Here is a 14,243-nt window from a genome sequence, read left to right as displayed (position 1 = left end):
ATATAAATGTGAGAGCTGTGCAGTGAGCTCAGGATCACACTAATGAAAATCTAGACATTTGATTTTTTAGGAAGCTTTGTGATCAGGGTTGCCTTGGATCATTTGCATTTGGACAATAAATTAATAACAATATGTACCATGATAGACATGTGATCAGTATGAATAGATAATACATCTGACATACTATTCAATATATAGAATATTCACTAAACTCCAATCCAGAACCACACAGCATTCTGGGAGATGTAGGCAGATGAAAGTCTTTAGCTATTCAATCTCACAGCCAACTAAGCAATATGAGTGGCATCAATTGACTCACTCACTTTTTGGTTACTTAGCAACAACTTGTTGCAAGGTAACCAGTAATCTACGCAGCGCTTTCACAGAGCCTCATAACTGCTTAAAAAATGAAAACAGCAGCATGGAATAAAAACTGGATAAAACAGGAAAAGTCACACCACCAGTTTAGCAGTATTTCAGATATTTAAAATAAAAGACTAATCAATAATTATCTTTATCAACTGATATGAAATGCTTATATTGCAATAAGTGTTTTAGCCATATTGTCCAGCGATTGGATACATTCTCATTCAGGCACACCCTCATTTCTAAATTCCACTCTGTTTTCCACTGGATTTGACCTCCCACCTATAGATCAGCACTGACTAAGGGAAAACTGGACGATTATGATCTGTGGTTGATCGATTGGTACATCTCTGATCCATGTTTAATGCCAGATATATAATAGTTTTGACATGTTTTTTAAATGTCCACTGGAGACTTAAAAAGTACAAAAGACATAATTATTTAATTATCGGCAACAAACCAGGACAGAAAACAAGCATACATATAATCTTTACCTTCGCCTTTAAGTAAAATTAGTCATTCATAAACTTAATTAGACAGACATAAATATGTTTAGGCAGTTCATCATTGTCACAATTAACTCTTGGTAAATGCTCACTCTGGCTTACATTTGGATGTCTGTGAAGCTGTGATAAATATAGTATTAAATAAACCAGCATCAAAATGCGTTCTAAGACACAAGCGACCAGTTCAGAAACATCTATCATCTCTATTTGGTTCCATATTTAATTTGTGTTCAAATATATTTAGATCGGACTGCTGCGATTGTCTTCTTTAGTTTTAATTCTTATGGCAGAAAAAACATGTCCAAAGATTTACAGTAATATTTCAATAAAACATCTCGTTTGTTTTGTTTTTTTACATTATTAGAAGGAGCTGAAATCAACACAGTCTACTTCTTTTCATATCCTTTTTACTGAACTTCTTTAAAAACAAATTTTTTCCCAGAGTGTGTGAGCTATTACAAAGTGGAGCGGTGATGAATAAGAGTTACCAGCCTCACGAGGGCCACATTTCCTACCTGCTGCAGCTCTTCATGGACTACAACCTGTATGGCATGAACCTGATAAACATGGCAGCAGTGAAGTTCCGCAGGAGCCAGAAGAAAGGTAAGCTCAGCTGCAGGGATCTGTCTGTTTTCTCACAATGTCTGCTTGTCCAACTGGAGTTTCTGACACAAGTTTAGATTTACATCTTTATATAAAATTTTATTCAGTGTTTACCCAGACTTTATAGCTGTTCCATTTAAATTGGTTAAAAATCAACAATCCTGAGCAGTTGTGATAACTTTAACCTATAACTCAGAACATAAACAGTAAAAAATATTTTACCAGTTAAAATCTCTTAAAAAGTGAGATTTTTCTATGCAGTGTTTCTATGTGTCTCCATAGAGACACTGAAAGCAAAAGTCTGCGTTTCCTTTAATAAAATATTTCTACTAAGGTTGCCGGATTTTATTAATGAATTTGAATACAAATCCTAGGATACTGATACTCTGCATCGGTCACCGGTAAATGTTGTTTGCAAACAAAAATACACAACACACAGAGATGACTGAAATAAAATGCTGGGGACATTCAGCCAGTGAGCTATGTTTTGCATATTCCCACCATATAGCCCCACCTTTAGTTTAGGATCCATCCACAAAGTCTTTCCTCAACAACCACCAAGGTCTTTGGAGTAGATTAACTACTTCTGTCTGATTTTTCCGTGGTTCCAGGAGTGGGAAGGAAGCAGGTAGAAACAACCCTGGTTGCTAAGGTTGCCTTCACACCGGCCCTGTTTAGTCCATTTTAATTAAACTCCAGTACATTTGGCTAGAAAGTCTGGTTTGTTTTGGGAGGCGTGAATGCATTACCAAACACTAAGATGAACCAAAAAGGAGAACTCTGGTCCACCTACACACCTAGATCTCGGTTCGTTTGAAGTGAACTCTGATGCGGTTTGCATTCATATGTGGTTTTCTTGTCATTTCAACTTCATTGGTTCTTGGTGCAGCGCCCCCACAGGCGAGGAGATGAACAGGTTTTTCAAAGGTTTTAGTTTGTTTGACATAGAGAAACTGAGCAGCTGAAATGGAATAAATGTTGCAACTTTGGTTCCCAACCAAACGGAGTTTACTGGACAATCAGGTTTGAACACATCCTAAACCCCAATAAGTTTACAGAAAGTAACGTCCTTTACCAGAACTTAATGACATACTTTTATTTAAGAAAATCCCAATTGACTGACTTCTAATAAAAGGAGGTTCTAATGATTGATCTACTTCTATGCGTTTGAAATCAATGGAGGACTCTAAAGCTCCATGGAACAAAGACAACAAAAACCCAAATATTGGACACACCTGCTTATCCCCCCCGAGCCTCCCTCAAATTTGAACTTTAAAAGCAAATTTGTTAATCTAGGATCAAGGGGATTAAAGGCTTGGCTGCAAAAGGTCAGTTTAAGATGAATGAAAACTTTAATGTGTTCTGAACTCCAGAACACAACTTCAAAACTGAAAGTCTCCCTGATAAGAGCCTGAAAACCCGAAACGTTTCAGACTATTTTACTCTGCAGACGTCACACAGTAGCATCGGTCTAATTGAACTAAAAAAGTCTGGGTAAAACTATTGTTCACTGTACTCACACATCGCTACAAGTATTTACACCCTTGTTCTTAAACGGACATTATTTTTTCACCCTGAAATTACCTGAAGCAATCTGAAAACCAAGTTGCGCCACAACCGCAGTTCTATTTTCAGCTGTACTACCTCAGGTCCTCACAGAAATTTGTGCGTTGCATGTCACACTCTACAGACCTTCTGAATTGTTCCAGATTACAGAAGTAGAATTAGAGGAAAACTTACTGTAACTACTGAGCCTATCAGGAAGATGTCTGTTGCTCTGGGCTGGGAGGGAAGATGTTTGACTTTAATGCACAACCAGACTCACTATGGCAACAAAATGAAGAGCCCGCTGCACTGAGCTCCACTGAAAACCTCCTGGTTATTCCACCAAATATTGATTTCTGAACTCTTCTTGAGTTCAAACATTAGTGTTGTTGTTTCTAAATGAATATGGACGGATTTTCTTTGCATTATTTGAGGTCTAAAAGCACAGCATCTTTGGTGTTAGTTTGACCATTTCACATTTTCTGCAAATAAATAAATACAAAATTTTTGCTTGGAATTTCCGAGACATGTTGTCATTAGTTCAGAGAATGAAAGAACAATGTTCATTTTATTCAAACGTATAACTATAAAAAGTAAAATCAGAGAAACTGATCATTTTAAGTAGTTTCTTAATTCTTTCCAGAGCTGTATATATTTTTCTGTATTTATTTACTCATCTAAAAAAAGGAAATTATGCAGTCACATATTTTTTTTTTTATCCATTCTTCTGTGGACTAATAAACAGCAAACCGGAGAGGGGAAAGAATTATAGCCTCTCTTGATAAATCCCCTCAGAGTCATTTCCTAACACGTCAATGTGATTGTGTGCGTTTCTGGAAGTGGGCCCTGCAGACCGGGACCAGCCGTCCTCCAGCTCTCACTCCAGCATCAGTCCCTGGAAGATTCCCTGCAGCACCAAGCTGAGCGACAGCAGCCTCGCAGGCACCTTTGTCCGCTGGGAAGAGAACGCTCTGCCCTCGTAGGCCGCGCCGTCACAGACATCACTCTGCTCTGGATCAGTTCCATTATTAACTCTGCTCTGTCTGCAGCTCATTAGTCCTGGATGACGTTGAGAGGCAGAGCACCTGTGAGCTAGAGGTGGATGCTGTGGCCGTGGACATCCTGAACCGTCTTGATATTGAAAGTAGGTGCAGTCTGATCTGCTGTGTTCTCTGCAACACCAGCTGACATGGCGAAAAGCAAAAGGTGAAAGGCAGCTGCAGCACACTCAGCTCACACCACTGATTATGGCTCCACACAGAGAGTCTGTTAGCAGACCTGAACATGAGCATGGAGAAGCAGACCTCAGTCTTCAGTCACAGGGGAGCAGTGATGAAGAAATGATCAGAGATGCGAGAGTTTGGGGTCAGCAGATGAACTAAGCAAAACAAAGAACAGCTGTTATGTGCTTCCAGAACAGATGCAACTGTTTGTCCTGATTTTCTCTAAATGACCTGCATCTTCATCTGCCAGGAAATGGAAAGGAAAACTGTCCTTCTGGTCACCTGCTCTCATCGAGATGCCAAACATTTTCATTTTATACCGAAATTAGATATATTTTTGACTGATTTTTCTGGGTGTTTGTTTGCTACAAAACCCAAAACAGAAAAATTTGAACTGTTTGATTGCATCATTATCCCAACATACTGCAACATTTTTTTCTTTATCCGATTTAAAAATCCTTTGTTTGATTGGTCCTATATGAAATTTATTTGTTTTTAAATTTTAGTATTCAGAAAATTTAAAATTGTGACATTCTAAAACTGGATTTTAGGATATTACCTTTAGCGATAATCATCAAAATTCACAGATATAAACACCTGAAATATATAATTTTTTGTTTGATTAATCTATATAGCAGACACTTTTTGAATTGAATTACTGAACGTTTTGATGACGAATCTGGAATCTTACAGAAGAATCCCAGACAGCACAGGTTTTCCCAGGTGTTCTTTACTTTTAAACAGGACTATGCTACACTATCTGTACTTTGTGTGTGGAGAACCTGTAGGGTAGCTGTAGAGGAGGGAATATGTTTAATATGAGAAGCATAAGGATTTTGTTTTTTAACCTTGCCTCCTCCTCCAGATCAGATTGGCAGGAACCCTGGACTGCAGGCTATTTGGGAGGATGAGAAGCAGAGGAGGAGAGAGAACAACCAGACCTCCCAGATAGAAGCGCCGGATTCACAAGGTGAGGAACGCTGCAGTGGGAGCTACAACATGGTTATTCCGCATTTTGTACCATTTGCTTATTTTTCTATTGCTTAGGATTCCCAGTTGGGTTTTCACCCAGTTATGAAAACACTTAATTTCAATTTTTTGGTTTAATGTGTCAGGACATGTTATTGAAAATGATCTGTGCTCTACCTCTAAGTCTCAGTCAGATAAATTCAAGCCTCAGATTAGCAACAGCACCCTGCACCCTATTCTACCGCATTAATGCTTTTTTTCTTTCAAATGCAAAAACTAATTGAACATCTGAGCAAGATGACCTGTGCAATGCTTAAAGTACCTGTAAACAATGAGAAGCCCATCTCACTGTCCCAGCCTGCAGTTAGCATGGTAAAGTTCCTGGAAGAACAATAAGAAAAAGCCTGAACTACCGGTGGACTGATCAGAAGAAAACATTTTCCAGCAACGTATTTGAAGTTTCCAAATTGGAACTGAACAAAACAGGACTAAAATATTCCTGTTTTAGTCACAGAATACCAAAAAGTGAGCATGTTTGGTCAGACTCAAAAAGCTCAAGACAGTAAATCAACATAAACACCTATGGCTACTATCAAACATGGTGGTGGTGTGACCTTGTGACCTTGAGTCCACCATGAACTCCTCTGCTCTCAAATTACTTCTAGAATCTAAAGTGAGTCTCTGGAAGATGAAGCTGGACCAAAACTGAGTTATCCCAAACATAGCAACAACAGGATTGCTAAAATAAAATAAAAATAAATCAAGCTTGTGCCTTGGCCTAGTCAAACACAAGATATCCACCTGACAGTTTTTAATGATGTAGTTTATATTTGTTGACATTTTTTTTAAATAAGAAGAGAGTTAGGGGTCCATAGTTGATTGATTTCTGATTCAGGTTTAGGTTTCAGTCTCAAATAACCAGAAAATATAATCAAAAGAAAAAAACTTAAATGTTTGTGGTACATTCGGTAAAAGAGGAGGAGAACTAGAAATAATCAGCCACTTCTACTGCAACAAAAAGCACCGTCACTCAGACGGAGGCTGTGTAGTTTGTGCCAACCTTATCTAGTCCTTTAGAAATAAATGAAACGGCTACATGTGGTTTAAATAAATTACGGCTGGAATATTCTTATAATGAACGATCCTCCCTATCAAACTGAAAGGCTTCTGTGGAGATCTGGGTGTTTTCTGTGAGCAGACCATGTGATGAGTGTCAGCTGCCTTGCCTTGTAACCATAAATAAAAAAACTTGGTGGACTCAGTAACCCCCCTGGCCCCCAACATGCCCACAAAGGAAGCTGCCATGGAAACCAGGTGATAAATAAACCACAAGCTGTTCTGTTGCTGTGATGAAATCTTTAGTTTTCAGATGAGCATCCAAGCTTTTAGGTTTCAGTTCTGATCAGCAATACAGAGAAGAAATACAACTGACCACATTTTACCACAGACTGTAGTGTGAAAAGAAACTGTTTAGCTTAGAAAGATCTGCTGTACAGATCTACTGTCAAAGTTCATAATTATTTGTTTCTAACTATTCAGAGTCAAAAGGATTTAATTCCAGCAGAGAAGTTTGTTCTTTGAAAAACGTCTGTCTCTATTGCAGATCGGGACTCGGTCACTTCAACAGAGAGTGAAAAAACCTTCATGAACAGACTGAAGGAGATTCTGAGGGAGAACAAGTTTGATGTGTAAGTTCCTCCACACATTCTTTCACTCTGTTATCTAAATAAATAGTTTGGTCTTTGTTTCCTTTTCTCTGAGGAGATCTGCAGCAGATGGAATCCACTTTGAGATCTTGTGCTTGTAATAATTAAATCAATGAAAAATTCCCTCGAAACATCAAACAATACCTTTTTGTCCTTAAGTTTTTTTTGTTTTGTTTTTTAAACTACAATGAAGCTGTTGCATGTCCTTCCTCTCTTTCTTTCCTTCGGCTCTGCCAACTTTCCTCTGAGTGCAGAGCAGGGTTGGAGATGGGAAAGTGAAGTCAGAGCAGATGTTGGAGAAAATGGGGGTGAAATGAAGTGGCTGAGGTCACCTCCAAGCCCCACCTTCCTCTACAATGTACAGCCTCCAAGTATTTCCTGTTATAAATTGTAGTACAGTTGGCCCTACATCCGCACACGCTGCGTTATCAGATCCAGATGGCTTCCATTCACTAACCTCTCATATCTAATATGAGCAAAGGGGAGAGAGAGGGAGTGCAGGGGTGGGCCTCCCATCTGAATAGGGTTTTAAGTTCGGAAGTGGAAGCGGATCACGCTCTCTTAGTCACTCGTGCTGATAATGTTCACGCAGTCTGTTACCTTTCCTCTCTCTGTTATCTTGTGGTTTCCTCCTGGTACTGGTATTATTTACCCAGACATTTTAATTTATTAAGGGTTTTTTGTCCATTTGATAAGTTTGTCAAATGCCAGTACAAGTGGACCCTTGGTGTTCAGAGGTTAGGGTCCACAGCCGCAAGTACTTGAGCTCCCTTGAACAAAGTCTTATAGCTGCCTATTTTATTACTGCACACACCAAATATACCTTAATATGCTTTAGTAGTGTTTTAGTCTCACACTACCACAGAAAGTAAAGGAAAAGAAATGGCTCGTGGAATGGCTGCTTTGCCCCTAGCTAGCATTGCGTTTAGATTTTTCAGTATTCCAAACTGCATTTCCTTTCAATATTTCAGATTTTCTTTATGAAAGAAAAAAAATCCACAAAGAGGCAGATTTTCTTGTAATTTGGAGTCGCCGTTCCATAGAAGAATCTGCGAATCCTGAACCGGGAGTAGGCGGGAGACCACCGTATCAAGGAAAGCGCCGGCATGAACAGACTTTTCAGAGACTTTGTGGAGCATAGAGTAGTGCAGTGTGGCCCCTCCCCTACCTGTTGCTCTACTGTTGGTCAGCTGGATGATTTAATGCCCCTGTATTTTCTCATTCTTGTAAGAAAGGCAAACTTGGTCCATTGTAAATATTCCTTTGTCACTGAAAACACAAACATTCCTGGTGGGGAAGCTAAAGAAGCTCTCCTCAGTCTTAATTAGGCATCAGGCCTTTCAAAACCAGCCTGGTAAGCAGCAGAGTGCAGGCTTGGTACAAGAGCTAATAGACACACTAATTAATTTGCCAATACAACTTTGTTATACTAAGCTGCTACTTCTAAACTAAATGGGGTTTCACAAACATAACTGATTGAGTCTATGTCAAACAAAAACTAAAAGTAACAGAGAACATTGTAACTATAATTATGAATGCATAATGTATTTGAAGCAGTAGAGTTTTTTTTTCTAATTTAAATAAAACCAGTGAATTGATGTTGTACATTTTGCCGATATATGCTGGTATTTTTTAGGGGTTCACTGATTGCAGTTTTCTGGACGATCTTTAAAACACCTGACTTGCCAATTCCAATTTTGTTTCAGGGCAATGAAGGATTTTCACACCATTGCAGAGGTAGATAAAATGGATTTCATAAGTAATTAATATCCAAAATTAAGGAAATCTGAGCTGATTACACTAGAATAATCCTTTATTTGTCCCACATTGGGGAAATTCCCTTGTTACAGCAGCACACTAACAAAATATACAATTTTTAATATGAAAATATCTAAAAACAATATGAATAACTTTATATGTATCAATTTATTGGTGCACTCGTAGCAGTTTTACTCCATCATGCAGTACGAAATCCATCCTTTTCTTGTCTTGAAGTTTTTCACAAAGGAAAAAAGTGAGTGAATGGTGATTTCCTTTAGACAGACACTGAAACCAGTGTAGTTTCTTTCCTTGTCTTTGACATTTTCTGAGTTGAATTTGAACATTTTCTAAAATTCCTACATGTCATTTGAGTTCCCTCTCTCCCAACCTGTGCTGGAGGGGAGAGGAGTGTGTCGTGGTAAAATGTGTTAATCACTGCAGTAATCTCCAGACGCCTGCCAGGGTCCCTCCCCCGTTGCCTCTAAAGTCATTAAGTACCAGACTAATTAAGAGACAGACTCTGGCACATGCACGCCGACTCTCTGGAGCCTTCTCCTCATAACAAAGTCACTGAATCACAATCAGACTGCGGTACAATCTCTCAGCCAGCCTAAATCTCTCACACTAGTGTGGAGGCGTCATTGACATACTTACATAAGATACCTTTTTTTTTTTATTAGAAACAAGCCAATGAGAGCTTTTGGTGAAGCTACAATCTGCCAATTCCAATTTCCCCTTAACAATTGTTATCAACAACATACTTTACCACGTATATTCTCAAAAGACTGCCAGCATTTCCAAATTCATCATGTTCCTTGGACGAGAATTAGGGTCACTGGAAAAAAGTGACTGGGATCTCAGAACTATAATTTCTGAGCTTAAAGTCAGAATTGGGGCTGTCAACAATCAATCTGAAAGTTTAGCATGTGAAAATTACGTACATAGCTCAGTTTAATCTTCCTACCCATTCTGACCTGGAACCCTCTCTCCCACGGAGTGCTATCTAATTCACAGCAGCGCATAATGAGTTATGTTACACACTGATAAAATGTGAAGGTTTTCTGCTACAGTCTCAAAAGTTGAACATTTGTCAACTTTCTTGAGTCGTGTCACTAGCCTGAGTGTTCACATCTATGGGTACGAGCTTAAAATTTCACATGCATGAATTGCTCCGGTCGCTGGGCTGGACTGTCACTGCATTCGTCCTTTAATCCATGAAATGTTCTTCAGGTGGTAAAAGGCCGATTTTGTAACTGTCTTTATGTGGCTGTGAATGTTCAGGTCAGAGTTTATTATTACACCCAGATTTCAGGCCTGTCATCTAGTTTCCAGCAGTAATAAGTGAAGCTGTGCGTTGACTCTAGATTGTTCCTCTTTAGGTCCAAAGATAATAACTTTAGTTTTGTTTCTGTTCAGCTGGAGAAAGTTTTGGCACATTCATGCATTGATTTGTTCTAAACATCTGTTCAGTGCGTGGACAGTTCAGAGTAACCTGGTGACACCGTAATGTAGAGCTGTGTATCGTCTGCACGGTCATCATAAATAATTTTATTTCCTGTTACAACTTGAACTAGTGGGAACATGAAGATACTGAATAAGAGAGGCCCCTGGACTGAACCTTGGGGTGCCCTATGTGTGACCTCTATGCACTTCGATGAGAATGAATGATTTACACAAATATATAACCAAGTTTTAAAAAAATAAATAAATAAAACCTACCGGCAGACGGTAACGGGAGCTGGAATGTTTTTTTTTTCCCCATCACATCTACAAATCTGTGCAATGTGTTTTACCTGTGAGTGTCAGCTGCCCGCCTTGTTTACATTTCAGTGCTTCCGAGTCTCTTAGTGGTGAGTTGGTGGGCAGAGCAGCAGAGCAGCATGGGTAAAGGAGCGCTTTTGGCAGCTTGTATCTGAGAGCAATCTGGACAGATACAAAAGCCCAGTTGGCTGCCTGCCCGGTTTCCATTCATATTCCGCTCGTCTGCATGCACACTCTTAACAACGTAGCGTCGCCCACTCATATGCACACACACTCCATCGGACAACAGAAACTCCTCAGAGCCGTGCGGTCCTCCCACTTTAAACAGCACTTCCCCTGATTAAGACTCATAATAAAACATGGCAACAGGAGGCCTGAAATGGATCATCTTTGAAGGTATGATGCAACAGAGATCACATATTTATTATGACTTTATCTGCGTACTTGTATTGATTTAACTTTGATCTCACTCTTAGTTTGGAGAAAACATCTATCAAAGAATGTGCAGAACATGTTTCTTTTTAATGGATTCAGTTCCTTGGAAAGAAAAATTTAAAGTTATCAAAATAGCTATATTCAGGTGAGAAGTGTCAGAAAGCCGGAACTCTGTATTGGTCAGATGAAAGCCTGACCCTTCTATAGAACTGAAGCTTCTGTATTGACCTGTTCTCCTAGCTGAGCTTCAATTATTTGAATTTTTTTTTTTTTTTTTTTTAGGACCCAAGATTTGTTTGTGGATGATGAACAGGAGAGTTTGTCAGCTGAACTCACTCTGCACCCTGACCTCCTGACCCCTGACCGGGTGCCGTGTACAGCTGCTAACGCTGTGGAGACGCACAGAGACTCCCAGCCAGGTGAGGCAGGAACCATCACAGAGCAACATACAGCTGCATGTACATAGCTTCCTATTGCAAACATAAATCAAGCTCTTCTCAGATCCTTGCTCTACAATAAACACAAACCTTCAAAGATGTCTTCCTTCGACTCGCTTCAGTTCAGTTTTGATTTGCTTTGCCTATGCTGATTGAAGTTGGGCGGTTTCTGTGTTTTTCTACCTGTTCCTGTGTTCAGACTCAGTGAGGAGCAGTGGGAAAGTCCCAGAGGAAGCTGTCATTGATGAAGAAGCCATCTTAAGTCTTCTGGAAAACAGCCAGACGTTTCTGCCACTCTCACAAACGGCCAACAACTCCACCCTATTAGGTATAGCATCTAATCCGTTACTCATCTTTCTGGTAAAATCTGCTGGCCTTATCATTTGATATTAAACAGCTGTTTATAAATTCCTTCTGTTGGGGATGATCTCTGCAGGCTTTAGAAGTAGTGCTATGTTGTGTTGCTAACAGATTTTTTCAGATTGGTCCATTGTCACAGCTCACATCCTCTTGTTTGTACTTCTCATAATGGTATATATGGCAGGCGGTTAACCGATGAGATTTTTTTCTGCAATGTTTACCAATTAGTTCAATGTGTCCTTGTATCACAATTCCAAACTAGGACATTTCTGAAGAAATTTAAACGGGGTTTGCCAAAGTGTGACCGTCGGTTGGAACCCAGCTTTCTGAGGCTAAAAATTAGCATCAATGCTAAAGTAAGCTACAATGTACTCAATAGTCACAAGTATTCAGTGTGCTAAACATGGCTAATAAATAAAAAAATTGCTTAAAAGCTTATTTTAAGGAAAATTCTACTGCTGATGTGGTCAGTGCACCGCCGCCCACTAGTGCTAATGTTAATGCACTGCCTTATGATTTTTACTTTTACAAAAGTAAACATTCATGGCACTTTGTTACCAGAAAATGTGCTCATCTCTTAGCAACAGATTAACAACAAATATTGTTGTTAAAAAAACATAAGATTTCTTCTGCTCTTTTGAAATACTAATCTTATACTGCCTACTACTTAACAAGAATTGTGTGTTTGGTGAATTTGGCAGAAAAGTGAAAGTTGTTTTTTTTTGTCATTGGTAGTAAATAATATTATAAAACAGATATTTAACACAAAAGTAAAAATCTGATTTATACTTTGTGGCAGTTCATTACCAGAAAAAACCCTCATCTGTTAACACCAAATTAATTATTGTTTATAAAACATAAGCTATTTTGAAATACTGCTTATCTGCGTAGACACAAGAAATTTACAGTTGGTAAATTTTGCAAAAGTAAAAATCAGATGTTTACTTTGTGGCTCTTCGTTACCAGAAGACGCGCTCATCTCTTAGCAACAGATTAACAACAAATATTGTTATTGTTCAAAAAACATAAGATTTCTTCTGCTCTTTTGAAATACTACTGTGATCTTATATTACTTACTACTTAACAAGAATTGTGTGTTTAGTGAATTTAGTAGAAAAGTGAAAGTTTTTTTTGTCATTGGTGGTAAATATATTATAAAAAAGATATTTAATACAAAAGTAAAAATATTATTTATACTTCGTCGCAATTTGTTACCAGAAAAAAACGCTGAAAAGTTACCGGGTTTATCAACTGCAGTAGCAATTTTGCTCCAACTTCTCTCCTTGTCATTTCTGTGAATATTCTTTGCATGAAATGTTGGATAAACAGTCATGTTGTTTTCACATAATCTCCCATGTCCACTGGTCTCTGGGTTGTGCCTTGTCAGCTGTTTGTGAATCCGTGCTTTCTAATTGGCTACCTGTCACATTCAGCAGGTTGCGTTCTCTCTTCCAGTCACAGAGAACCACACACACTGCAGTCATAAATTGGCCAAGACAATCCAACATGTTGAATATGCCCGATTTAGATCAGACCAGCCACAGCGTTCTACTGACTGGACCCGATCAGTCGTAACACACCACACACACAAGGGGAAAATCGGGGCAAAAATGGTGTAATTTGGACAAAATTCTACCTCTGTTTTGAGTCTGACTGACACAAAACGATGTCAGTTGATTAGAATTTGGCTCATTTTTCTCTAATTACAAAAAACTTAATTTTGTTGGCATTTTGGTTACTCAAAATACCAACAGAAGTAATAGCCCATATGCCAATATCCAGCCGCATGTTCTGATATATATATATATATTGTGAGGGGGTGCTCAGCGGTATGAACCACATTAACAGTGAAAGGAAGCGGCAGTTGTTTTGAGGTGTAGAATAATAGGTTCCCTCCATGCATTGCATGGAGGCATTTCAATGCTGTCCTATGCATTTCAGGCCCCAATAAAATGTTGTTTAGTACATTTATGTGTGACGTGTCCGTCTTCTCGTCTCTGTAGAAAGCAGCCAGGATCACGCCCTCATTGATTTGCTGGCTGGCCTGGAAGACGATGGTTTCCACAGGACTCCACTAATACACAGCTCTCAGCCTCAGTCGCTCCCCGGTGCATCAACCTACAACTGCAACAGTGATGAAGAAGAAGCCGGACCCGAACTGGAAAAAGAAGAGGCGGAGCTTAGTATGATAATGTCACAGCGGTGGGACAGCGAACATCCTGGGAGAACAAACCCACCGAGGCGAGTTTTTAACTGGAACTCAGAGAGGAAATAATAATCCAAGTCCCGCCTGGACGCTTTTATTGGTTCCACTGCAGTTAGAGGCAGGGCTAAGCTGTGTCCTGTTGTTGCTGTTTGCACAGGCCTGCGGTCAGGGAGGCAGAGGACGGCTTCAGCGACGAGCAGCAGGAGTCCTCTGACGAAGACATGGAGTGGAGTGGGACTCACTCTCTGTTTCTTAATCTGTCCATCCCACAGCTGGACGGGGCAGCAGACGAAAGCAGTGGTGAGGCATTTTCTGCTCAGTGCTGGCATATGCTTGTGTCGCCAAAAGTGTTTGTTTATCCTTTC

General features: G+C 39.4%; 1 protein-coding gene across 1 annotated transcript in view; it reads left to right on the top strand.

Annotated features, from left to right (window-relative positions):
• The window catches only part of rev3l (REV3 like, DNA directed polymerase zeta catalytic subunit), a 58,255-nt gene that overhangs the window by 17,640 nt on the left and 26,372 nt on the right, over positions 1-14,243 (top strand). Inside the window, exons 4-12 of the mRNA XM_028039976.1 lie at positions 1,315-1,475; positions 3,861-3,999; positions 4,070-4,164; positions 5,109-5,213; positions 6,816-6,900; positions 11,158-11,294; positions 11,512-11,640; positions 13,676-13,913; positions 14,036-14,178. Of these exons, the coding sequence (XP_027895777.1) occupies positions 1,315-1,475; positions 3,861-3,999; positions 4,070-4,164; positions 5,109-5,213; positions 6,816-6,900; positions 11,158-11,294; positions 11,512-11,640; positions 13,676-13,913; positions 14,036-14,178 (1,232 nt within the window). The remainder of the gene's footprint in view (positions 1-1,314; positions 1,476-3,860; positions 4,000-4,069; positions 4,165-5,108; positions 5,214-6,815; positions 6,901-11,157; positions 11,295-11,511; positions 11,641-13,675; positions 13,914-14,035; positions 14,179-14,243) is intronic.

This window comes from Xiphophorus couchianus, chromosome 15 (genome assembly GCF_001444195.1).
Source record: "Xiphophorus couchianus chromosome 15, X_couchianus-1.0, whole genome shotgun sequence".
Taxonomy (NCBI): domain Eukaryota; kingdom Metazoa; phylum Chordata; class Actinopteri; order Cyprinodontiformes; family Poeciliidae; genus Xiphophorus; species Xiphophorus couchianus.
The sequence above is the reverse complement of the archived record's forward strand: the minus strand, read 5'-3'. Positions and strand labels throughout refer to the sequence as shown.